The sequence below is a fragment of the Sciurus carolinensis genome, chromosome 13 (assembly GCF_902686445.1).
Source record: "Sciurus carolinensis chromosome 13, mSciCar1.2, whole genome shotgun sequence".
Taxonomy (NCBI): domain Eukaryota; kingdom Metazoa; phylum Chordata; class Mammalia; order Rodentia; family Sciuridae; genus Sciurus; species Sciurus carolinensis.
In genome coordinates, this window is record NC_062225.1 from 48,110,176 (window position 1) to 48,137,001 (window position 26,826).

Consider the following 26,826-nt stretch of genomic DNA (forward strand, 5'->3'; position numbering starts at 1 on the left):
GTTCAATCTTTGGTTAAAAAAAAAAATAGAATATCAAAAGTTTTGGAGAGCCCTTCAACAGATGAATGGATAAAGAACTGTGGTATATATACACAATGTAATACTACTCAGCCTTAAAGAAGAATGAGATTATGGCATTTGCAGGTAAATCAATGGAACTGGAGAATATTATGTTAAGCAAAATATGCCAATCCCAAAGAATCATAGGCCGAATGTTTTCTGTGATATGTGGACACTAATTCACAATAAGAGCCTGGGAGAATAGTGATATTTTGGACTAAACAGAGGGGAGCAAAGGGAAGGGAGGGGGCATGAGGGTAGGTATGATAAGAGAATGAATTAGAAATTATTTCCTTATGTGCATATATGATTACATGACTTGTGTAACTCTACATCTCATGTACAACCAGATGAATGAGAAGTTATACTCCATTTATATATGATGTGTCAAAATGCATTCTGTCTTATATAACTAATTAGAACAAACTAACAAAAAAGCTTGGGAGATACGAGTGGGGAAATTGCATTAGTGTAAGAGATGGAGAGCTTAGCAGAGGGTAGATAATGTGTCCTTATATAGGATGTTAGAAAGCTATACATTGAATTAGCTAATGGGGAGCCTTTGGAGGGTGTTTAGCAGAGGTGATTGACTTCAAATATGCAGTTTAGAAAAACCCTTTCTCTCTTGACTTGACTGAACTCTTTTAGGGCAGGAACCCAGTTGTACTCACTGTTTTAGTCTAGTACCCTTGTACAGTGCTTTGCATGTTATAGATACTAAATTGATATTTACTAACTTGATTTAAATGTTAACCCAGACATTATTTTTAAGTCTTTCTCTTTAGGAAAAACATGAACCAGAAGCTACTGAAGTTGGAGAATTTGCTACATTTTCACACTGTGTGTAGGCATCTGCACAGCCTGAGTCAAAGAAGAACATTACTACAGTGGAGACATGGATTTTCATCTGCTTACCCAGTGTGGACAGCTCAGCTATGTGCCTGGCCTTGGCAGACAGATGTGCTCATTGGGGCTGCTTTATCACAATACAGGCTTCTAGTAACAAAGAAGGTAAGTACAGATTTCTACCTCTTATTGTATTATTTAGCTTGATACTAAAATACTTAGAATGATGAGTAGAAATCCATTTTTAGTATTTTATCATTTGTAGAATCTTTATTACTTAATGCTATACTCCAGGCAAGAGATCTTGGTGAGGAAGGGAAGTTCTGGTTAGTTGTTTGGTAATGTTCGTGAATTTGATATCCGAGAGATCATAGTAAAATAGTGAATAAAGGATGCAGGATTTTAAAATTTTAGTTTTAAGGTTTAACTACTTACGGAAGTGTTTATTGGTGGTAGATATTCCAGAATAAATCTAAATTGTCACTTAATTTTTTTCCTTCTTATTTGTCTATTTTTTTTTTTTAAATAGGAAAAAAGACCATGGAAATCTCAATTATCTTCAACAAAATCTAAAAAGGAGGTAGAAGTATGGATTGGAATGACTGTTGAAGAACTGGCCACAGCAATGGAAAAAGACATAGGTGAGCAGATAAGTTTACAAGGAAAAATATGGGAACGTGGAAAAACTGGAATCTTACAAATGAGGCAGTCAGGGATTAAAAACTAGACTGGCACGTTAAGAAGATAATTCATTCCAATATTTTTCACTTTAAGTCACAAACCTTAGTAGTATTTTTACTCTTTGTCAAATGTAGTTCTCTATGGTTTTGCTTTTTGTTTTTTTAATATTTTTAGTTGGAGATTGACACAATAACTTTATTTTTATTATTTATTTTTGTATGTGATACTGAGAATCAAACCCAGTGCTTCACACATGCTAGGCAAGTGCTCTACCACCGAGCCACAACCCTAGCCTATGCTTTTGCTTTTAATAAAAGTGGGAAATAGGGTCTGGGGTTGTGGCTCGGTGGTAGAGCAGTTGCCTCATATGTTTGAAGCACTGGGTTCAAGTCTCAGCACCACATATAAAGAAGTGAATAAAAAATAAAGGTCCATCAAGAACTAAAAAATTTTTTTTAAAAAGTGGGAAATACTTTCTTATCTGAATTACTTCTTTTCAGAAATTTTGTGGGTGTTAGAATAAGTCCAAAGAATGCTTTTGCACTAAGGGGTATACTTACACTTCGATTTTTTCCCTTTGTTGTATAATTATTTTCTTTTCTTTCTTTTTTGTTTATTTTGTTATTTTTTTTTTATTTTTACAGACTGCATTTTGATTCATTATACACAAATGGGGTACAACTTTTCATTTCTATGGTTGCACATGATGTGAATTCACACCATTCATGTAATCATACATATACATAAGGTAATGATGTCTGTTTCATTCTACTATCTTTCCTTCCCCTACCCCCTCCCACTCCATTTTCCTCTACACCATTCAAAGTTCCTTCATTCTTCTCTTCTCCCCCGCCCCACCACTGCCCCTTGTTATGTATCCTCATCCACTTATCAGAGAAAACATTCGAACTTTGCTTTTTTGGGCTTGGTCTATTTCACTTAACCTGATATTTTCCAACTTAATCCATTTACCAGCAAATGCCATACTTTTATTCTTTTTTATGGCTGAGTAATATTCCATTGTATATATATATACCACAGTTTCTTTATCCATTAATGTATTGAAGGGCATCTTGGTTGGTTCCACAATCTAGCTATGGTGAATTAAGCAGCTATGAATGTTGATGTGGCTGCATCACTCTAGTATGCTGATTTTAAGTCCTTTGGGTATAAAGTGAGGAGTGGGATAGCTGGGTCAAATGGTGGAACCCTTCCAAGATTTCTCGGGAATCTCCGTACTGCTTTCCAGAGTGACTGCACCAATTTGCAATTCCACCAGCAATGTATGAGTGTGCTTTTTTCCCCACATCCACGCCAACACTTATTATTGTTTGTGTTCTTGATAATAGCCATTCTAATTGGAGTTAGATAAAATCTTAGGTTGGTTTTAATTTGTATTTCTCTAATTACTAGAGATGATGAGCACCCTTTCAGATATTTGTTGATCATCTGTTTATTATCTGTGAAGTGTCTGCCCATTTCCTTAGCCCATTTATTGATCGTGTTATTTATATTTTGGGTGTAAAGTTTTTTAAGTTCTTTATAAACTTTGGAGATGAGTGCTCTGTCTGAAGTGCACGTGGAAAAGATTTTCTCCCACTCTGTAGGCTCTCTTTTCACATTTTGATTATTTCCTTTGCTGGGAAAAACTTTTTAGTTTGAATCTATCCCATTTAATGATTCTTGCTTTTATTTCTTGCACTATGGGTGTCTTATTAAGGAAGTCTGGTCCTAAGCCAACATGATGGAGATTTGGGCCTACTTTTTCTTCTATTTGGTGAAGGGGCTCAGGTCTAATTCCTAGTTCCTTGATCCATTTTGAGTTGAGTTTTGTACAGGGTGAGAGATAGGGATTTCATTTCATTTTACTGCATATGGACTTCCAGTTTTGCCAGCACCATTTGTTGAAGAGGCTGTCTTTTCTCCATTGTATGTTTTTGGCATCTTTGTCTAATATGAAATAAATGTACTTATGTGGATATATCTCTGTGTTTTCTATCCTGTACCATTGACCTACCTGTCTATTTTGGTGCCAATACCATGCTGTTTTTGTTACTATTGCTCTATAGTAAAGTTTAAGGTCTGGTATTGTGATACCTCCTGCATCACTCTTCCTGCCCCAGGATTGCTTTGGCTATTCTGGGTCTTTTGTTCTTCCAGATGAATTTCATGATTGCTTTCTTTATTTCTATGAGAAACATCACTGGAATTTTAATTGGAATTGTGTTAAATCTGTATAGCGCCTTTGGAAGTATGGTCATTTTGATAATACTAGTTCTGCCTATCCAAGAACATGGAAGATCTTTCCATCTTCTGAGGTCTTCTTCAATTTCTTTAATGTTCTGTGATTTTCATTGTACAGATCTTTCACCTCTTTGGTTAGACTGATTCCCAAGTTTTTTTTTTTTTTTTTGAGGCAATTGTGAACAGTGTTGTTTTCCTCATTTCCCTTCCAGATGATTCATCGCTTATGAATAAAAATGCATTAGGTTTACGCATATTGATTTTATATCCTGCTATTTGCTGAATTCATTTATTAGGTCTAGAAGTTTTCTGGTGGGTTTTTTTTGGTCCTCTAAATATAGAATCATGTCATTGGCAAATAGTGACAGCTTGAGTTCTTTTCCTATTGTATCCCTTTAATTTCTTTGGTCTGTCTAATTTCTGTGGCTAGTATTTCAAGCATGATGTTGAATAGAAGTGGTAAAAGAGGTCATCCCTCTCTAGTTCCAGTTTTTAAAGGGAATGCTTTCATTTTTTTCTCCATTAAGAATGATGTTGACTGTGGGCTTAGCATAAATAACCTTTACAATGTTTAGGTATGTTCCTACTATCCCTATTTTTTCTAGTGATTTGAGCATGAAGGTGTATTGTATTTTGTTGAACACTTTCTCTGTATCTATTGAAATAATCATATGATTCTTAATCTTAAGTCTATTGATATGACAAATTACATTTATTGATTTCCAGATGTTGAACCAACCTTGTATCCCTGGGATAAACCCCACTTGATTGTGGTGCACTATCTTCTTAATATGTTTTTGTATGCAGTTTGACAGAATTTTGTTAAGGATTTTTGCATGTATATTCATCAGAGATATCGGTCTAAAATTTTTTTCCTTGTGTCTTTGTCTGGTTTTGGTATCAGAGTGATACTAGCTTCATAGAATAAATTTGGAAGGGTTCCCTCCTTTTCTATTTCATGAAATACTTTGAGGAGTATTGATATAAGTTCTTTGAAGGTCTTGTAGAACTCAACTGAGAATCCGTCTGGTCCCAGGCTTTTCTTGGTTGATAGGCTTTTGATAGCTTCTTCTATTTCATTGCTTGAAATTGATCTGTTTAAATTGCGTATGTCCTCCTGGTTCAGTTTGGGAGGCTAATATGTCTCTAGAAATTTGTTGATGTCTTTGATATTTTCTATTTTGTTGGAGTATAGGTTTTCAGTGTAGCTTCTCATTTTTTTTGTATTTCAGTGGTGTCTGTCATGATATTTCCTTTTTCATCATGAATTTTAGTAATTTGAATGTTCTCTCTCCTCTTTGTTAGTGTGGCTAAGGGTTTATCACTTTTGTTTACTTTTTCAAAGAACCAACTTTTTGTTTTGTCAATTTTTTGAATTCTTTTCTTTCAATTTCATTTATTTCAGCTCTTATTTTAATTATTTTCTGTCTTCTGCTACTTTTGGTGTTGATCTGTTCTTCTTTTTCTAGGACTTTGAAATGTAGTATTAGGTCATTTTGTTGTTGACTTTTTATTCTTTTCTTGAATGTGCTGCATTCCTCATAGTACTGCTTTCATAGTGTCGCAGAGATTTCGATATGTTGTTTTGTCATTCTCCTTTACCTCTAAGAATTTTTTTATCTCCACCCTGACGTTTTCAGTTATCCATGTTTCATTCAATAGCATATTATTTAGTCTCCAGGTGTTGGAGTAGTTTCTGTTTTTTATTTTGTCATTGATTTCTAATTTCATTCCATTATGATCTGATAGAACACAAGATAATATCTCTATTTTTTTGCATTTACTAAAGGCTGCTTTGCAGCATAACATATGGTCTATTTTAGAGAAGGATCCATGTGCTGCTAAGAAAGTGTATTCATTCGTTGATGGATGGAATATTCTATATATGTTAAGTCTAAGTTATTGATTGTGTTATTGAGTTCTATGGTGTCTTTGTTTAGTTTTTGTTTGGAAGATCTATCCAGTGGTGACAGCGGTGTGTTAAAGTCACCCAGAATTATTGTGTTGTGGTCTATTTGATTCCTGGAATTGAGAAGGATTTGTTTGATGTACATGGATGTGCTGTTGTTTGGGGCATAAATATTTACAATTGTTATGTCTTCCTGATATATGGATCCCTTAAGCAGTATGAAATGTCCTTCTTTATCCCTCTGACTAACTTTGGCTTGAAGTCCACATTATCTGATATAAGGATGGAAACCTCTTTTTTTACTGGTCCTTGTGCGTGGTAGGTTTTTTCCCATCCTTTCACCTTTAGTCTGTGGATGTCCTTTTATGAGTCTCTTGAAGGCAGCAGATTGGTGGGTCTTTCTTTTTAATCCAATCTGCCAGTGTGTGTCTTTTGATTAATGAGATTAGGCCATTAGCATTCAGGGTTATTATTGAGATATGATTTGTATTCCCAGTAATTTGGGCTTATTTTTGGTTTTTAACTTGATTTGGTTTCTCCTTTGATTGATTTTTCCTTTAAGGTAGTTCCTCCCTTTGCTGACCTACCTTGTTGTTTTTCATTTCCTTCTCATGGAATATTTTGCTGAGAATGTTCTGTAGTGCAGGGTTTCTCTTATAAATTCTTTTAACTTTTGTTTATCATGGAAGGATTTTATTCGTCTTCAAATCTGAAGGTTAGTTTTGCTGGGTATAGGATTCTTGGTTGGCAACCGTGTTCTTTCAGAACTTGAAATATGTTGTTCCAGGCCCTTGTAGCTTTAAGGTCCAGGCTGAGAAATCTGCTGATATCCGTATTGGTTTCCCCCTATATGTAATCCAATACTTTTCTCTTGCAGCCTTCAAAATCCTATCTTTATTTTGTATGTTAGGCATTTTCATTATAATGCGCCTTGGTGTGGATCTGTTGTAATTTGCATATAGTGTTCTGTCAGCCTCTTGTACTTGATTTTCCATTTCATTCTTCAAGTTTGGGAGATTTCTGATATTATTTCATTGAATAGTCTGTTCATTCCTTTGGTTTATATCTCTGTGCCTTCCTCAAACCCGATAATTCTTAAATTTGGTCTTTTCATGAAGTCCCATAGTTGTTGGAGATTCTGTTCATGATTTCTTACCATCTTCTGTGGGCAACTTTATTTTCAAGATTTAGTATTTTGTGTTCATTGTTTGAAGTTCTGTCTTCTAAGTGACCTAGTCCGTTGGTGATGCTTTCCATTGAGTTTTTAATTTGGTTTATTGTTTCCTTCATTTCAAGGATTTCTATTTGTTTGTTCTTTTTTTGAGAATCTCTCTTTGTTGAAATGATCTTTTGCTTCCTGCAGTTGCTCTTTCAACTGCATTTGAAATCATTCATTGCCTACATTTGCTCTCTTATCTCATCCTTGCTTCACAAATCATTTTTAATTATGTATATTCTGAACTCCTTTTCTGACATTTTTCTACCATGCTGTCATTGGATTCTATTAATATAGAATCTAGGTTTGTTTGGAACATTTTCTTCCCTTGTTTTTTCGTGTTGTTCATGCTTCCCCTCTAGCAGTGCAGATCTGGGGTATTGCAGTTTTCCCCCTGTAGGCTTATAGTGACCCTACAGGTTTCCAAAACTTCTTTTTTAAGGGGAAGATCAATATTAGCAGCAGCCAGTATAGGCAATATGCAGCTGTAATGGGGATCAAACCCAGGGCCTTGTGCCCAATCCCTTCTATATTTTTCATATTTCCTTTTTTCATTAAGTTTGACAATATCTGTAAGAGTGGTGAGAAATATTTGTTGTAATAACTACAACTTTTATTCTGCTGTGCTGGGGGTTGAACCCAAGGCCTTGCCCCTGCTAGAATAAAGATAAAATAGTATGTTGATATTGTATACATTTACTATATAAGGGAAAGGATTATTGGTTAATACCAGCTGCCTCTCAAAATTGCAGGATAGGGGCTGGGATTGTAGCCTAGTGTAGAGCACTTGCCTTGCACGTGTGAGGCACTGGGTTCAATTCTCAACACCATATAAAAATAAATAAATAAAATAAAGCTATTGTATCCATCTACAATTAAAAAATATTTTTAAAAAAGTGTTGGATAACTTATTGGAAAACTGTAGTAATTGGATTATTAGGTATTTTCAGCATTATTGAAAACAGCATTGCCACCACTCATGCTTGTAATTCTAGCCACTTAGGAATCTAAGACAGGATAGTAAGATCCTGTCTCAAAATAAGAAATAAGCTGGGTGTGGTAGTACATGCTGGTAACACCAGCAGTTTGGGGGGCTGAGGCAGGAGGATTGAAAGTTCAAAGCCAGCCTCAGCAACTTAATAAGGCCCTTTCTCAAAATAAAAAATAAAAAGGACTGGGGATGTGACTCAGGGGTAGAGTACCCCCTCAGTTCAATTCCTAATATTGCAAAAAACAGAAAAAAAAGCATTGTATTTGTAATTTTATGTTTTTGAAGGAGTTTTGTAATTCTCTGAGCATATCCACATAGAGAATTTGAATTGTATTTTTCTTAAAATGTGTTGTTTTTTGGGGAAAGGATTTGGGAGGTAAATAGGAAATGGTTTCTTGGCATTATTATGGAATAGGACCCGTACCTTGCTGTGACTGACTTGTACTAGTTTGTGAGCCCAAACTGGTACCATCTAAATCATAAAGAATTATGTAAGCTACTTCTTACACATAACCATTTTTTCAAATAAAATCATAAAAAGAAAATAGTAAAAGCTTATCAAAGCCAGGCACAATGGTGCACACCTGTAATCCTAGTGACTCAGGAGGCTGAGGCAGGAGTATTACAAATTCAAGACTAGCTGAAGCAACTTAGCAAGAGCGTGTTTCAAAATAAAATAAAAGGGCCTGGCTATGTAGCTTAGTGGCAAAGAGCTCCTGAGTTCAATCCCTACTACTGTAAACAAAACAAAATGAAACTCAACAAAACCCTTTACTTCCTAACTACTTAAATGCCTGTTACTACTTACTATTTTTAATTGCTTTGAGGTTATTTATTCTTATCTGTATGGTAGAAATACTATATAATAGTGTGGTATTATGATCTCTTCCCATCTCTGCATTCATCAACTTCATGTTGGTAGATTAAATGAAGTCTAATTGGAGTCTTTCTACATAGAAATTGGGAAATATTATAAAACAGGGATTTTAATTTTTGGAGAGCCTCACTATTAAACATTTATCAGCACACCATGAAACTGGATGTTTTTTAGTGTAATGCTCTTATTTGAAGATTTTTTTCTATGAAATCTCCTAAGTATGTTTATGGAATGACTGAAAGTCTTAAAATATAAAAATATATTTTTCATCATCCTCACAGATACATAATTTATTATCCACAGGGAAATATGACTGAGATTAAAACACATTAAATAAAATGAGTAAGAGAATAAGTAAATATTTTTCCTTTATTTCAAGACTTTTTTTTCTATTGGAGATTGAACCCAGGGGTGCTTTACCGTGGACCTACATTCCTAGTCTGTTTGTTTGCGTGTTTGTTTATTGAGACAGCGTCTCACTAAGTTACTGAGGATCTTGCTGAATTGCTGGAGCTGGCCTCAAACTTGGAATTCTCCTGTTTCAGCCCCTCAAGTCACTAGAATTATAGCCATGTGCCACCATGCCCGGCTATTTCATGACTTTTTGGAAACCCTAAATAAATACATAAACAAGTACATAAATCATGGGTGAATACATTCAGAAATGTGTGTGTGTTTGTGTATCTGAATGTACATACAGGCAATGCTCATTTTTTGTAGATCTGCATTTACAAATTTGCCTACTTGCTAATATTTGTAGCTTAAAAAACAATATTCAGGGCACTTTTGTAGTTATCCTGGACATGCTCAGTGCTGTGAAAATGTGGGTTGCTGCATGCATATGTGCCCAGTGAGATAGAGCAAGGAAATTCTCTGCCTTCTTGCTTCACCTGTTACGCTGTAAACTTTTAGAAACTGTTCTGTTTAAGGTCATGTTTTCAAATTTTCATGCTTTTATGGATGATATTGCTCTTTAAAATGACTCCTTAGTATAGTGATAAAGTGCTGTCCAATGTTTGTAAACACAAGAAGATTGTGATGTGTATTATGTAGGAAGTTTATGTCTAACACAAGCTTCTTAGGTATCAGGTATGCTATTAGCTGTGAGTTCGATGTTAATCAACAATATGTATTTTTAAAAGTGTCTTTAGATAGAAACACACAAAGTAAGTTTATATATTGATCAGTTGATAAAATATGATTAGAGGCTTGAAGGAACCTAACCCTGTATTTTCTCTTAAGAGCAGTGGTTCAATATTTGCTAATTTAGTATTCATGGCAGCTCTGTAGAGTATAACTATTGTAAATAACAAGAGATGTTTTCTGTATATACACATACACATATGTCTGTGCATGACATATGAGCCTATAAAGTTTTCAAAGAAATAGGCTGATCAACCACACATGCTAAATATATACAACATATAACTTAATGTTTTATTGATGTTTCAGAAGGTAAATAAATATTTATGAATATATAGAAATGTCAGTTAATATGAGTGCATTATTTTAAGGAATTAATTTTTTTCACTTTTGTAATTTGTTAACATTAGAGAAAGTTTATATACTTATATGTCCCCTTTATACATCCCATTGAGTATACTGTTTATGTAGACTTAGTAATAGAGGTTACTTTCTTAAGCATTTAATGCATGATCCTAAAAGGTTTTGTCTTATTCCGACCAGATTATGTATATGAAGCTTTATTGAATACTGCTATTGATGTAGATTCACTAGAAGCACACTCACAGTTGGATGAAATGTGGATCAAAGAAGTAATAAAGAAGGCAGGGATGAAGTTGAAGTGGAGCAAATTAAAACAGGACAAAGTCAGAGAAAATAAAGATGCTGTAAGAAGGTAAAACTTACCTATATATTGGAGGAAGGAGACCATATATAGTTTTATTCATACATCTTAATGGGAAGATTTGCCTTAAAATGGTATATGAATATAGGGTAAACTTCTTTTCAAAGTGCTTAAAGCATCAGAAAGTGTATTCAGGTTATAAAACTCTAAAGGTTATTTTCCATAGTATGTTGACTGTATATATTAGCCCGAATTTTAAAATTTGATTCATTTCTGTCCATTGTTGTGAAGATTCCAAATATAGGTAAAAAGTCATTAAATATTCTGTTACAAGTAGTTATATGTAGTGAAGAGAAAAATAATTGTGTCTAATTAAACTTGAATATTGGGTTTTATGGTTAATGGTAGCTTAGAGAGGTAACTGCAAACCAATTCACAGGTTATGAAATGTTTCTGGTATTTAAGAAATGAAAACTCCTTTGCTGTTAATTGTAGGCCCCAGGCAGATCCAGCTTTATTAACTCCAAGGTCCCCTGTTGTTACTATAATGGGCCATGTTGATCATGGGAAAACGACGTTACTTGACAAACTTCGAAAAACTCAAGTGGCAGCAATGGAAGCTGGAGGCATCACTCAGCACATTGGTGCCTTTCTGGGTATGAATACAGATTACCTTACAATGTGCTTGGGAACCCCACTTACTATTTTCTTTAATCAAATATTATGATATGAAACATACAAATTCAAAGTAAAAGGGAAGCCATTGGATTGATGAAATGTAGAGTGAGTGGTTAAAATTATTTTGTACCGCCTCTGAGAAATTTATGTAACTGTTTTTTCTTGGTTGTTCTTAGTTTGGTTTAATGAGCCTAAATTTTTTACTCAATTAATTAATTATGCTTATATAACCTCCTATGATAGGTTGTGATAATGTTGGTAATGATAATTAATAACTACTGCTTAGTGAGCATTTAACATGTGCCCAGCACTGTGCTTTTTTTTTTTTTTTTTTTTTTTGCAGTGCTGGGGATTGAACCCAGGGCTTATGCTTGCAAGTCAAGCACTCTACCCACTGAGCTATATCCCCAGCCCCAGCACTGTGCATCTTATATGCTTTATCTCTTTTATCTTCACAACAGCATCATGAGGTAGGTATTAATATTTCTACTTATAGCTGAGGAGGCTGAGACTTCTTCAGGTTAAGTAACTTGCCCAAAGTACATAGTTAGTAACTGGCAAAGATGAGATTTAAACCAAGGATCCTGAGCTACTATCTGTGTACTAAATTGCCTTTTTCTGGCTCAAGTCCTTTGTGCAGATGTGGTTTGCTAATGTGGGGTATGACTGACTATACCACTATTGGTCTGTTCTCACTCCAGAATGAATGTCAGTTGGTACATTTATGAAAGGCACTATATTCTAGAAACAGGAGTTTGAAATTGTTACATGAAAAGAAAACCTAAAGGTCTCTCTGGTATTTTGTAAGTTTTCATTGTGAAATTCCAATCTGTGTTGTTCTAATTAAGATTAGTGGAAGGAATACAATTATTTTAAAGAATTGTTGATTGTATTGATAATGTCATATATACATTCCATATATATGTTAATGAAGTTCATATTTGAATCTTTGGTGTTCTTGGATTTCTGTTTCCACAGTCTCTCTGCCTTCTGGGGAAAATATAACCTTTCTTGATACTCCAGGACATGCTGCCTTCTCAGCAATGAGAGCTAGAGGTGCTCAGGTCACTGACATTGTTGTGTTGGTTGTAGCTGCGGATGATGGGGTGATGAAACAAACTATAGAATCTATTCAGCATGCTAAAGATGCTCAAGGTATTGTGTGGCTGACTTGTGTGTATTAGAAAGAAAGTTGCTTATTATTTATTGATTTTTTTTTAAAGGATCTCTTCCATAAAGTTGCAATTCTGGAGTCATTTACATGTAACTCACTTAATTGTCACAACAGCCCCAGGATTGTTATACCTGTTTTTCAGATAAGCTTCAAATATAGTTAAATTGTTTTCCCACTGATATATAACTAAAGAAAAGACATTAGCAGGATTTGGCTTGGGACTTGTGATCACAAGTAAGTCTTTCTTCCACTTAAAAAAAAAATTTTTTTTTATTATAGAAAATTTATATATATGCAATGTTAAGAATAGGATAATAGGGACTGGGTTGTGGCTCAGTGGTGGAGTACTTGCCTTGCATGTGGGAATCACTGAGTTCAGTACTTGGCACCACATGGAAATAAATGGATAAAAATGAGAATATTGTGTCCATCTACAACTAGAAAAAATATATATTAAAAAAAAATAGGATAATGAATTCCTATTTATCCTTTACCCAGATTTATTGCCAAGAGGTGATATTCCATTATTCCTTGTTCACTTACCTGGAATTCTTCTCTTAAGAGAAATTTTCTCTTCATTTGCTTTATTTATTTATTTATTTATTCATTTTGCGGTGCTGGGGATTGAACCTAGGGCTTTGTGCTTGACAGGCAAGCACTACCAACTGACCTATATCCCCAGCCCTTCATTTGCTTTATTTTTTAAAAATTTGTCCTTTTTAGTTGTACATGACAGTAGAGTGTATTTTGACATATTAGACATACATGGATCTTCATCTGCATTTAATAAGTTCTTATTTAATCAAAGGAATAAATTGCAGGCTTTGGAAAATCATCTGATCATCTTCTCCCTTATTTCTCTCTTTTTTTTTTTTTTCTTCTCATTTTTCTTTTTTCTTTTGAGACAGGGTCTCCCTAAGTTGCTTAGGGCCTGGCTAAGTTGCTGAGGCTGACCTTGAACTTTGTGATCCTCCGGCCTCATCCTCCGAGTTACTGGGATCACCAGCATATGCCACCATGCCTAGCATCTTCTCCCTTATTTCTTCATTTAAAAACTATAATAAGTGGAGCATGTCTGTAATCGCAGTGACTCAGAAGGCTGAGGTAGAAGGTTTGCAAGTTCAAGGCCAGCCTCAACAACATAGCAAGACCCTGTCTCAAAATAAAGAGAGGTGGGATGTAGCTGAGGGGTAAGGCATCCCTGGGTTCTGTCTCCAATATTTGGAAATTATAATAATAAATTGCTTCATATATGTAAATATATATACTCTATACATTCATTCTTATTGTGATATGATGCCTGTACCTGCCCCCTAATGAGAAAATTTGGAATGCTGTATTCCCTCCAGGTTTGTTGACAAGACAAAACAAAAAAAAAACAGGTTGAGAATTACTGTTTTAGGCCCATTCTTTCATCTTATAATGTGAAAACTGAAACCCAGGCAGCAGCCAGAACTCTCCCCAATTATATATAATTACATAACAAATGTGTGACTTGTTTGAATTTGGGATCTGACTCTTCTAGCTTCCTGTATTATTCTCCTTTTCTTTTTGCAGTACTGAGGATTAAACCCAGGAGTGCTGTACCACTGAGCTACATCCTAGTCCTTCTTATTTATTTTATTTTATATTTTCCAGGACATGTTTTTAAATTTTGAAACAGTATCTTCCTAAGTTTCTGAGGCTGGCCTTGAACTGACAATTCTTTGTCTCAGTCACTCAAGTAGCTAGGATTACAGGCATTCTCTTTCCTTTTTAATCCTCAAAACTGTGTTTGTATGTTGATCTTAATAATTCTAGGCAATACATGGCAAAAGGAGAGAGGTATAATTTGCAGGGATCATATAATAAAGCAGTTGGTTGATAGAATCAATTCATTATATCATGAATCTATTCTGCCTGTATTCTTTGGATCCCTTTTAAGTTCAAGCTTATCAATATAAAATATGCACTTTTTCACAGTAGTAGGTTATAGTTTGAGAAACTTTTTGTCTCTTTCTGAAAGGAATCACATGGAGACACGAACCAAAGCCAAACTCCGGAGCAGTTCTGTTTTATTTTAAAAATGTACACACTATATAGGGCTGAGAAGAGGCTGATTGGTTGGGGCATGAAATGGGGTGAGAGTTGATTGGGTGAGCCTTGTTGCTAGGGGTCTGGGCGGGGTGTCAAGCGCTGATTGGGTGCAAGTTCGCACTGGTGGGAGAAGGTCGGTCAAGAGCGGTGACCTATACTTTCAGTTTCTGTTCCTTTGATCCTGAGAAAATGGTGGAGATAGTGAAACTCAACTAGAATTATATCCTAGAATTTTGTGTGATATCTCTAATGAGAGGATATGTTTAGCAATAATGAATGATTATAAGATTATTTGGTTCATTCATTAAGTGTATACTTATTGAGAGTCCACTATATATGGTCACTAAAGTAAGTATATAAACAAAGAGTTGCTATAAGTCCCAAAAGAAAGTTTGCCAATAATGATACTTAGATTCAGCTGAAGATGGGATGTTGGGTTTATCAATGAATAAAGGCTTTCACCAGGGAACTAGACCAGTGCACCCAGCAGATGAATGATTGGAAGCAGCTGGAGAACCAAGTTGGGGATGCTGTACAAACAGACTGAAAGAATTGGTGCAAAGAATCAAAAGTGCAGAATTTTCATTTTCCCCTACAGAGAAACCGGAGGAAAATCTCTTTTGAAAAGAAAATAGTAGTAAAGCGTGGACTGGGATTGTAACTCAGTGGTGCTTGTCTGGCATGCATGAGTGAGGCCCTGGGTTCCATTTCTATCACTGCAAAAGAATAAATTTTTTTTTGTTTTGGTAGAACTGGGGATTGAACCCAGGGGCACTCTACCACTGAGCTACATCCAGCCCTTTGTATCTTTTATTTTGAGACAGGGTCTCACTACTGAGTTACTCAGGCTGACTTTGAACTTGGAGTCCCCCTACCTCAGCCACCCAAGAGACTGGGATTATAGGCCTGTATCACTGGGCCTGGCAAAAGAACAAAATTTTAAACAATTTTTTTTTTAAAATGAGTTAACAAAACTTAGAAGAGGCAAGTGATCTAGTGGTATTAAACTAGACTTATGATTTTTTTTCCCTAGAGATTATCACCAGTGTAGTTACTTATCTTACTTTTGGATTTAAGGATAGGCTTCTATCTCCCCAAATATTGTTTTTAAAAATTTTTTCTCATGTAAGGTGTCTGTTCTTAATTCAGAATTTACTTATAATACAGTTTTAATATCTTATATATGAATCTCTTCTTATGTGTAGAGGGAGGGGTGATGTGAGTCTGGGTGGACCTTTTAAGCCTTTCTATAAATAAGTACATCCACTGAATAAAAAGAAAGCCTGACAGGTTGTTGTCTCAGTGTTAATTCAGAATTAAAGGTATTCTCATTTACATTTTGTCTCTTTTAGTTCCTATTGTCCTTGCAATAAATAAATGTGACAAAGCTGAGGCTGATCCTGAAAAGTGAAAAAGAGTTGCTGGCTTATGATGTGGTGTGTGAAGATTATGGAGGGTATGTTTCAAGCAGTGCATATCTCTGCACTCACGGTAAATATGGCTACCTCAGAGACAGATGTGTGCAGATGAGAGTGCTTTACATCATGCACATGGTGTGTTATGCCTAAAGAACATTTTGACATGTGTGATTTTTATTGTTTTAAAAAATTCTTTGGGCAACCAGGGAACCTTGGCACACATTTATAATCCCAGCAATTTGGGAGGCTGAGGCAGAAGGATCACAAGTTCAAGGTCAGCCTCAGCAAATTAACAATACTCTCAGCAATTTAGTGAGACCCTGTCTCAAATTAAAAAAAAAAAAAAAAAGAAAGAAAAAAGAGAAAAGGACTAGAGATATAGCTCAGTAGTAAAGTGCCCCAGGTTCAATCCCCAATATTGAAAAATATTTTTAATTTAGGAAAATCCTTTGAGCCCCTGGCAAAGCTAGTATTAGTCTGATTTGGCAGATTAGGAATGAACTCACAAAAGTCAGTTACCAGTTCATGGTGGCATAGCTGATTGGTGGGGAGTCAGTTCTAAATCTAATGCTTTTTAAACAATGAGGTACTTAAAATAAGGGGAATAAATGGTAAAATGATGTGAGGATAGTAAAAACAGAAGGCTAAAGACTATTTTAAACAAATGAAACCAAGTTGGTATAAGAAAGGTTTGCCCGTGCCTTTTATAGGTTAAAAAAAAAAAAAAAAAAAAAAAAAACACAAACTATAAAATAGGGCTTTGGACATTTAAGAGAAATTTAAACAAAAATTTCACTAATACAAAGATTAACTATTTGGGTTGATTTTGTTATTGAATTACTGTTTCTGTGGATTAAAATGCTGTCGGTTTTATAATGTTATCTATGGTGAACTCTGTTTTCCTTTAAATTACCAATTATCCTTTCTTGGATGAAAAACACAAGGGAGGTCTTATCTTGTCTTATATGAGCATCTTCCAGTTCTCTTATCCTACAGAGGGTGCTACCAATAATGATTTCCTTTTTTGTCCTTTCTCATCATATTCCACAGTTGCTATAATACAGACATTATCCCCCTGATTATTCATTGAAGGGTTGGTGCTGTACTCCACTGCTTTTCTCCAACTAAATTTCTTTTCCTCCTTAATTTCCATAAATCTGTTATCTCCAGGTTAGAAAATATGCCATTAATAGGAAAACTATGCCTCTTTTTCTCTGAAGTTCATAAAATGCCACCTTATTTTATCTTTCCACTTTACCTCAATTGTTATTGCACTATGAAATCCAAATAGCACACGTATCTCAATAACATTAAAATATTTGAAGACTTAGCCACTTTTTCTGCTGTGATACCATCAGATGAACAGATGGGTAACAGCTGCTGAGGCAAATTTAGAGGCATGGCAGAGATGATACCTAGGGAATTGAAGGAATTGGGGAAGAATAGCAGGGAATAAGACAGGTCTTTTCAAAGACACAGAGGGCTATTTCATGCAAATAAACAACCTCAACTCTGCTTTTTTGAAGTGGTATTTTTTAATTGGAATAAATACTAGATATAATTTGTTGGGAAAGCAAAGTATTTAGTCAGTTTTTCACATTTTTGCTTTATACTCTGTAATTAGTATGAACAATCTCTTAGCTGACAGAATGTGAAAGATTCCTTGCCCATCAGTTCCAGTTCCATCACCAGTTAATTAACTCTGTGATCTTGGAGTCCTAGGGAGCATTGTAAACATAAATCATTAAAGGTTAAAGAATAATCTAACCTAGCTCCTTCATTTTCTGGTTGAGGAAAAGGAGATGCAGAGATATGAAGTGATTTTTCAGGAATGCATAGATGGATGGTTGCAGGGTATGGCTTAGAGCATTAGTATAGTCAGTGCTTTTTTCCTCATTTATTTAATAATGCTAAGTAATGCTTGATTTACTTACAGGATTCTTGAGTGAGTCAAATGAAATAGTAGATTTGCAGGCTTATTAAATTTTATAAAACTTGAAATGCAAAGTAGCATCATTAGTAGTGAGAAGAAGAAAACAATTGTAGAGGCAGATGGAGGAGAAAGAATTAATAAGCATGTGTTTACGAAAAGGTATTAGCAAAAAAAAAAAAAAAAAGGTCAAACTTTAGGGCTGGGAATATAGCTCGGTTGATAGAGTGCTTGCCTTGCAAACACAAGGCCCTGGGTTCAATCCCCAGTACCGCAAAAAAGAAAAAAAGGTATTAGCAAGGACCACCAGTGACCAACCTATTAAAAAGTCTATTATTCCTTGCAAGACCTATACCTGGGTCAGGCTTTCTTGCTGATTCTTCCTTCCTTCTCCCCTTCCTTCTTTCCTTTTAAAAGTTGAGTAATTCTTGCTTTGAATGCTTAAAGAAAAAGTATAACTGTCAAGGATAATTTGTTTTTTTGACCCTAGTATTTATATTCACAGATAGTATTTATTAATGTATATTAACCTTTGTTGTTGTTGTTGTTAAAGGGTGATAATCTGATGGCTTTGGCAGAAGCAACCATGGCTCTCGCAGAAATGTTAGAATTAAAAGCAGATCCCACTGGTCCAGTGGAAGGAACAGTAATTGAGTCTTTCACAGACAAAGGAAGAGGGTAGGACTGTGCTATAATGCTTCTTTTTGATAATTTTGTTCCATGATTTTTGTGACTTGATTATATAACAATGCATGTTTTTATTGCATGTTATTTATAGTTCATGAACAATATTTTCAAAGCATTTGTTTTGAAAAGTATTTATTGTACTGGCACACAGAACACAAAAGCAGTTATTGTCAATAGACCATAGCAACTATCTTTATACACCTAGTCATACTTCAATGACTTAGGTAATTCAGTTTTTTCCCCCTGACTAGACTTAACCTAAATTGAAAGGAATATCAATTCTAAATTCTTTATGACCTTACCATTAATATAATATATAGGAAGGTTTTTTTTTTTTTTTTCCACATAAGAGAATATATTAAGCAAACAGGCAGAGTTTCTCCCTGCAGGGTAAGAGAGGAAATGAGAGGAAAAGAGAGAGAGAGAGAGCACGCATGCAAGAGAGAGTGAAAGCCAGGGGGAGAGAGAGAGCAGGAAGGTTTTTGAAATGGTGTTCTCTTCTTGATCTTCCTATATGCAAGATTTTGTCATTGTTTTATATACTATACCAACTGTGAGCTGACATGAACAGTGGCATAAAAAGTAGATTAGGATGGTGTCAAAACACTGTGCTCTTTGCTTCCTCCCTTAACATAACTTTGTAGGAATTTTTTTTTTTTATTGTAGTAAGAAATGTGTCATTAAATTTTCTGTGTTAAACTGGGCATGATGAAGCATGCCTGTAATTCCAGTGACTTGGGGGCCTGGGGCAGGAGGATTGCAAGTTCAAGGGCAGCCTAGAAAATTTAGCAAGAGAGACTGTGGTTGGGTGAGGTGGTTCACACCTGTAATACTAGTGGCTTGGGAGGCTGAGGCAGGCAGATCGTGATTTCAAAGCCAGCCTCAGCAACTTAGTGAGGCCCTGTCTCAAAATAAAATATAAAAAGGGCTGGGGATGTGGCTTAGGTTCAACAGTCCTGGTTTCAATTCCTACTACCAAAAAAAAGAGAGATTCGCTTCAAAATAAAAAACAAAAAGGATTGGGAATATAGCTAAATGATAAAGCACTGCTGGATTCAATCCACAGTCCTGCCAAAAGAAAAAAAATTATAATATGTTATCCTTTTTTATTTTTATATTTTTGGTACTGGGGATTGAACCCAGGAGTACTTTACCATTGAGCTACATCCCTAACCTTTTTATTTTTAAGTACAGTTTAATAGTATTAAATACATTTACATTGTGCAGATTTCTAGAACATCTTTATTTTGTAAAACTGAGACTATAGACCCATTAAACACTAATTTCTCTTCCCTCCTCTCTCCAGTCCTTGGCAATCACCTTTTTATTCTGTTTTTATAATTTTAACAACTTTAGATATTTTACAAATGGAATCATACAAGAGTTATCTTTTGTGATTTTATTTTTCTCTGTTGTGGGAATTGAACTCAGGGGCTCATGCATGTTAGACATGTGCTCTACCACTGAGCTACATCCTCAGCCACCACTGACTTGTTTTCTTTAGCATAATGTCCCTTAGGTCCATGCATGTTGTAGCCTGTGACAGGATTTCCTTCTTTACAAAGGCTGCATAATATTTCTTTGTGTGTATGTACCACATTTTCCTTGGGCAGTTTATCCATTCTTCTGTTGATGGATGTTTGGGTTGCTTCCACTTCTTGGTTATTGGGATTTTTTTTTTTTTTTTTTTTTTCTTTTTGTGGTGGGGCTGGGGTTGTAGCTCAGTGGTAGAGAACTTGCCTAGCACATGTGAGGCACTGGGTTTGAGCCTCAGCACCACATAAAAATAAATAAATAAAGGTATTGTGTCCATCTACAACTAAAAATATTAAAAAAAAAAAAATACTAGGCAAGTTCTCTGCCACTAAACTACAGCTACAGCCCAGGATTTTTGTGTGTGTATGTGTGTGATACCGGGGATTGAACCTAGGGCTTTGTGCGTGCTAGGCATTTGCTCTACTACTAAGCTACATCCTCAGCCCTTTTTATTTTGAGACAGGGTCTCCCCAAGTTTCCCAGACTGGCCTCAAACTTGTGATCTTCCTGCTTCAGACTCCCAAGTAGCTGGGATTACAGGTATAAACCACCATGCCCAACTTCAAAAAACTGTATTTATAGTAACAAAAATTGTTTGGTAGTTGAGAAGAGAATTAACACATAGGTTTATATATATTTCCCTGCATATAGATATCTTTGCTATAGTTAAGAAAGTATAATTATATCTTTATTATGGCATTAAGTACATATACATTCCTTTTAGTCCTGTTACTACAGCTATAGTTCAAAGAGGAACTTTGAGAAAAGGCTCAATTTTGGTTGCTGGGAAGAGTTGGGCAAAAGTACGCTTAATGTTTGATGAAAATGGAAAAACAATCAATGAAGCCTATCCCAGCATGCCAGTGGGAATTATAGGCTGGAGGGACCTTCCTTCTGCAGGAGATGAAATTCTTGAAGTAGAATCTGAGGTACATCAAGTTTAATTCCTACATATTTGATATGATACAATGATTTTATTTTTAAAAATTTTTTCCTTTTTATTGGTGCATTATAATTATACTTAATGGTGGAATTTGTTGTTACATATTCATAAGTATACACAAGTGATTTCATGATTTTAAATATCAGTCTACTGTTTTATCAAATAAGTGATTAGTGTTAAATAATTCTAGTTTGTAAGGGGCCTTGAGGGAGCCAGTTGTGTTATTTTTAAAAATTTGAATAGCATTATTTTTAAATTTTGAAAGAAAATTTGAAAATTAAACTAATTATTTTAATTATTTAATTAATTAAATTATAATTTTATAATTTAAAAAATTTAATTATACAAGAAGCTCCCAAATTGAATTTTAGAAGTTTCTTGAAACTTATAAAAGTAGTGGTTTCAGACTAATTAATTTCATAATAGGGGAAAATACAAAGCTTTTCGGCTAGCATATAGCAGTGTCTGTTTTATTAAATAATGCCAATATTTCCCCTATAAAGTCAAGGGCACGTGAAGTTATTGACTGGAGGAAGTTCGAACAAGAACAGGAGAAAAGTAAAGATGATCTGAAAATACTAGAAGAAAAACGAAAGGAACACCAAGAAGCATATCGAAAAGCCCGTGAGAAGTATGGCACTTTGCACTGGAAGAAGAGATCATTTATAAAGTATCTAGAAAGAAAAGAACAAAAACCCTTAAAGCCAAAAGAGAAAATAGAAAGAGATTCAAATGTACTACCTATAATTATTAAAGGTATATTTTGAAGATTTTGCTTTACAACTCACCTTTTGAATACTTGTATATCTTTATTCTTTATTCTTCTCAAACTCCTCTGGGAGTTTGGACTCAAAAATTGAGTGAAAATTCGGTATTTTGTAGGGCATTTTTCTAAGTGAACATATTTCTTACTAATTTAGTTGTAAGTGAACATTTGGTTCATTATACTTTATATAAATTCTTTTAAAATTTTTTTTCCTTTTAAATTTTCTTTCTTGTCAGTGCCTAATTCTTAACACTAACAATTTTAAACTCTTGCTGTATTTAGGTGATGTTGATGGTTCTGTTGAGGCCATCTTAAACATTATGGATACCTATGATGCTTCACATGAATGTCAGCTAGATTTAGTACATTATGGAGTGGGTGATATTAGTGAAAATGATGTTAACTTGGCTGAAACATTTGATGGTAAGGTTTTTACTTCCTGTTTGTCCGTGTTTCTCAATCCCATTGTGACCATTTGCTTGTCTTGTTTGACTTGACATACCTGGCATTCTCATTATCATCACCCTTCCCACAGTAGGGTTAGATGTCACTTCTAATGAAAAGGTCTTTTCAGTAATGCTGATGAAAGTATTTGTTAGGCACTGATTACTAACCTAGCACTATTCTTTATGAGTAAGTATAGTGAAGGATTTTTTTTAACCTTTATTTATTTTTATGTGGTGTTGAGGATTGAATCCAGTACCTCACATGTTGTAGGCAAGCATTCTACCATTGAGCTACAACCATAGCCCAAGGATTTCTTAATGTTAAACTTTCAGGGTGATCGGTTTTTTCTTTAAGCTTTCTTTCTTTCTTTCTTTTTTTCCTCTTTCTCTCTCTCTGTCTTTCCCTCTTTCTTTCGTTCTCTCTGTTCAAGGTGTTTTTCCTTGTTTCTTCTCCTTTTTTTTTTTTTTTCTGTATTAGGGATTGAACCAGGAGCACCAAACCAGTGAGCCACATCCCAGGCCCTTTTTCATTTTTTGAGACAGCAAGACATTTGGGCCTTGCTAAGTTGAGAAGTTGGCCTCAAACTTGCAATACCCCTGCCTTACCCTCCTGAGTTGCTGAGATTACAAGTGTGTGCCAACTTTGCTTTTTTCTTTCAAAGTATTTGCAGTTAAATATTATTATTCTTTGGTAAAAATGACCAATTCTTGAACTTTGCCAATTAAGTAATTTTTGAACAACTTTGGCCAAATGGATACCCAAATATAAACCACAAAACTTTTAGGCAGTAGAATTACAATTTTTAAAAATTTTTTTTTAGTTTTTTATGGACACGATACCTTTATTTTATTTATTTTTGTATGGTTTTGAGGCTTAAACCCAGTGGCTCATACATGTGAGGCAAGTGCTCCACCACTGAGCTACAACCCCAGCCCAGGATTACAATTTAATAATGGAATTATTATTAAAATAAAACAATATATTAGCCCTGTTTATTTTTTGTTTTGTTTGGCATAAAACCAGAGCTTTGTTAGCATACTGCCTTGCACATTATAGGCACTTAAAATAATGTTTCTTAATAATTTAGTATCATGAAGAAAATTTCCTTATTGAACAATTTATAAAATTCAATGATTTGAAAATTTACTAGTTTTTGTGAAAAAAAACCCACAATTTTTTATTTCCCTGATTGCTTTTGCCATTTAATTTATATAGAATAAAATTTGAGTTCTGCTTGAAAGATAAATGATAATATGTGTTACTTTATTATTTCTGCTTTCCAGGTGTTATATATGGTTTTAATGTGAATGCAAGCAATGTTCTCCAGCAGTCAGCTGCAAAAAAGGGAGTAAAAATTAAACTTCATAAAATCATTTACCGTCTTATTGAAGATTTGCAGGAGGAACTGAGCAGCAGATTGCCCTGTATTGTAGAGGAACACCTAATAGGTAAGTGTTCACTGCATGTTACTTTTTTTTATTGTGGTACTGGGGTTTGAATCCAGAGGCACTTTACCACCGTGTTACATCCCTGGCCCATTTTATTTTTGAAACAGGGTCTCACTGCATTGCTTAGTGCCTTGCTGAGATGTTAAGGCTGGCCTTGAACTTGTGAGCCTTCTGACTCAGCTCCCCTTGTCACTGCGATTACAGGTGTATGCCACCACACCTGGCCTGAGTGTTACTTTTAACCATTCATACCTTAGGTGTTGTAAACGGCATCTGCAAGCAAAGTTGAAGGCAAATACATTCAGTGCTTCAATAAATATCTATTATTCTTGAAAAACTGATGACCATAAGATGAAAATTCCTGGTAACTTCCTATGTATTATAAACCTGTGTCCTCTAAAACACCTTGTGCTTCATTTAAGCCCTGAAAATACAAAGGCTAATAACACATTAAAAACTTGCCCTCCAATATAGACATGAACAACTAATGGTAGTACAAATTTGACTAGGATGGGCAGCATAAAGATTAACAGTGTCGTCAGGTGCTGTGGCACATGCCTGTAGTCCCAGCTGTTTTGGGAAGCTGTCAGGAGGATCACAAATTTGAAACCAACCTCAGTAATTTAGCGAGATGTCTCAAAATTTAAAAAAGGGATGAGAATGTAACTCTGTGGTTAAGCACTCCTGGATTCAATCTCTGGTACAACATATATATATATATATATATATATATATATATATTTTAGCAGTGTTTTGGAAGGAGCCACTGATTTTGTCCGGGGACTGGCAGAGAAATTATACCAAAAGAAAACTTAACTTTGTTAAGTATTATCTAGCACATCCTTTAGCCAGATTTAAAGGCTGAATTTATATTGTACCCACTTGCCTCTAAATATGGACATTAGCTAAATAAGTACACAGATTCTTACAAAACCAGTGATTAAATGATATTCTCTAGTTCAGTCTATATTCAGATTTTGTCTGTTGTCCTCACAGTGTACTTTGTAGATACACCTCTAATCCAGCGTCATGGGTTATTTCATTGTCCTATCTCTTTTTAGTCTCATTTAATCTGGAATCATTCTTCAATCTTTCTTGACCTTGACCTCTTTGAAGTGCATAGGTTGGCGACTATAGAACATACCTTAATTGTTAATGTCTAATGTCTCCTCATGATGATATTTGATTTTACATTTTGGTCCATATAGTTTCTGACCTGCTTAAACATGATCATGCAGATATTTGTATGTTCTTTTACAAGCAGCAATTTGGAAAGTCATATTATGAGGCTTTTTAGAAGTGAGCAAACACTAGTCAAATCCCACTAATAAGTAACACCAGTCAAGTGACACCTTAGACAATTGGTAAGTTATTCCATTATGGGAACTTAACTTTCAGAGGAAAAAGTTACAGAATGTTTATAAGTAGATATAAAAACATTTAAGTGACTTAAAAATAGATCAGGTAATGACAGGTGATCTGCTATAGAAAATATATTGAAGTAGGTTTTCATTGAAGTGGCAATACCCAAGGATTTTCATGTTCATTTTTTGTGGTAGAGAGCTTCATATGCTAGGCATGTGCTTTCCGAGCTACATACATCTCCAGCCAACTTGCCCAGTCTAGTCTTGAACTTGGGATACTACCTCTAACCTTGGTCCCCCAAGTTCATCTGTTATTCCTTTATTTATCGGACAGGGAAATAGTTGGGTGGAAAGAAACCAGGACATGCAATTTTATACTGTATACTTTTTATACTGTAGAACAGCAGGCATTATTTTTCAGAATCACTAACATAATTTTCTTCCTAAAGGTGAGGCTTCTATACTAGCTACCTTCTCTGTAACAGAAGGAAAGAAGAAAATTCCTGTGGCTGGCTGCAGAGTCCAAAAGGGACATTTAGAAAAACAAAAAAAATTTAAATTAATTCGCAAAGGACAGGTTATTTGGAAAGGTAAGCAACATCCTATGATCTCTGCAGTCCCCAAACCTGATTGCATAACCGTCTGAAATCCACTGATCTTTCACTGCCATAACCCTGTTTTAGGCCATTCCTAACTTCTCTGTAGTGATAGTCCCCCTCTCTGTTACTTCTTACTTTGGAGACTTGAGTCCGAGCCTCACTGTTATTCAGGCTGGCCTTGAACTTGAGAAACTGTCACCTCAGCTTCCCAAGTAGCTGGGATTATAGGCATGCACCATTGCATGCAGCAGTTTTCCAACCTTTTAAAAATTGGTCTACCTTTTATCTCCAACACTTACACATTCCACTCCCCTACTCCCATCTTTTCATAATTTGACCTACTGCCTACAAGGTTTGTTGATTTTTCTCATTCAGGCTCTGAGAATATCTATCTTTAAATAGTAGACTTTAAAAGTCTTTTGGGCTTTCCTCATATAAAATTCCATTTAATGACAGGGATGTAACATTTCTAAGCATTTCAGTGACTTTCCTTTTAACACCAAACTACGTAATGTTTAATACTTCTGAAGCTGGCCTCAAAATCATCCTGCCTCAGCCACACAGATTGCTGGGTTTATGGGTGTGTGCCTTCGTGCTGGTCTTTACAGTACTTTATATTGACCTTAAAATTTTTCTTTTTTTAAGGCTCATTGACCTCATTGAAACACCATAAAGATGACATCTCAGTTATCAAAACTGGAATGGACTGTGGTCTCAGTTTAGATGAAGAAAAAGTGGAATTCCAAGTGGGAGATGAAATTGTTTGTTATGAAGAAAGGGAAGTTTTACCTAAGACTTCTTGGGATCCAGGATTTTAAAACTGTATTAAAAATGCCAGTGATGAAATGTCTTTGCTTTATTTTATATCAACTAGTTTTGTTATATCGAAGGTAAAAATTTGCCACTAAACGATCAAAAGGTATACCATGTGTATTAGAGCATGTCAGATTGCTACAGAAATAAAATGTTCAAGGATGTCTCCAATGAAATTCTCAAGTGGGAACATTAAAAAAAAAAAAAAAAGGAATTGGTAGCATTACCACTGAATGTAAGTTTAATAAACATACTTCAGTTAAGATTGGCACCACAAACCAATCCTCCCTGAATTGAATTCCATGGGTAAAATGAC

At 35.0% G+C, this 26,826-nt stretch overlaps 1 protein-coding gene across 1 annotated transcript in view; it reads left to right on the top strand.

The window, feature by feature from the left end:
• Mtif2 (mitochondrial translational initiation factor 2) overlaps window positions 1-26,755 on the top strand; it is a 30,747-nt gene extending 3,992 nt beyond the window's left edge. Inside the window, 15 exon segments of the mRNA XM_047523101.1 lie at window positions 846-1,071; window positions 1,436-1,547; window positions 10,511-10,682; window positions 11,127-11,287; window positions 12,288-12,464; window positions 15,912-15,966; window positions 15,968-16,022; window positions 16,024-16,050; window positions 18,461-18,585; window positions 20,855-21,059; window positions 21,577-21,829; window positions 22,122-22,262; window positions 23,570-23,734; window positions 25,548-25,688; window positions 26,343-26,755. Coding sequence (XP_047379057.1) covers window positions 846-1,071; window positions 1,436-1,547; window positions 10,511-10,682; window positions 11,127-11,287; window positions 12,288-12,464; window positions 15,912-15,966; window positions 15,968-16,022; window positions 16,024-16,050; window positions 18,461-18,585; window positions 20,855-21,059; window positions 21,577-21,829; window positions 22,122-22,262; window positions 23,570-23,734; window positions 25,548-25,688; window positions 26,343-26,515 — 2,188 coding nt within the window. The 3' untranslated portion in view covers window positions 26,516-26,755.
• The last annotated feature ends 71 nt before the right edge of the window (window positions 26,756-26,826 follow it).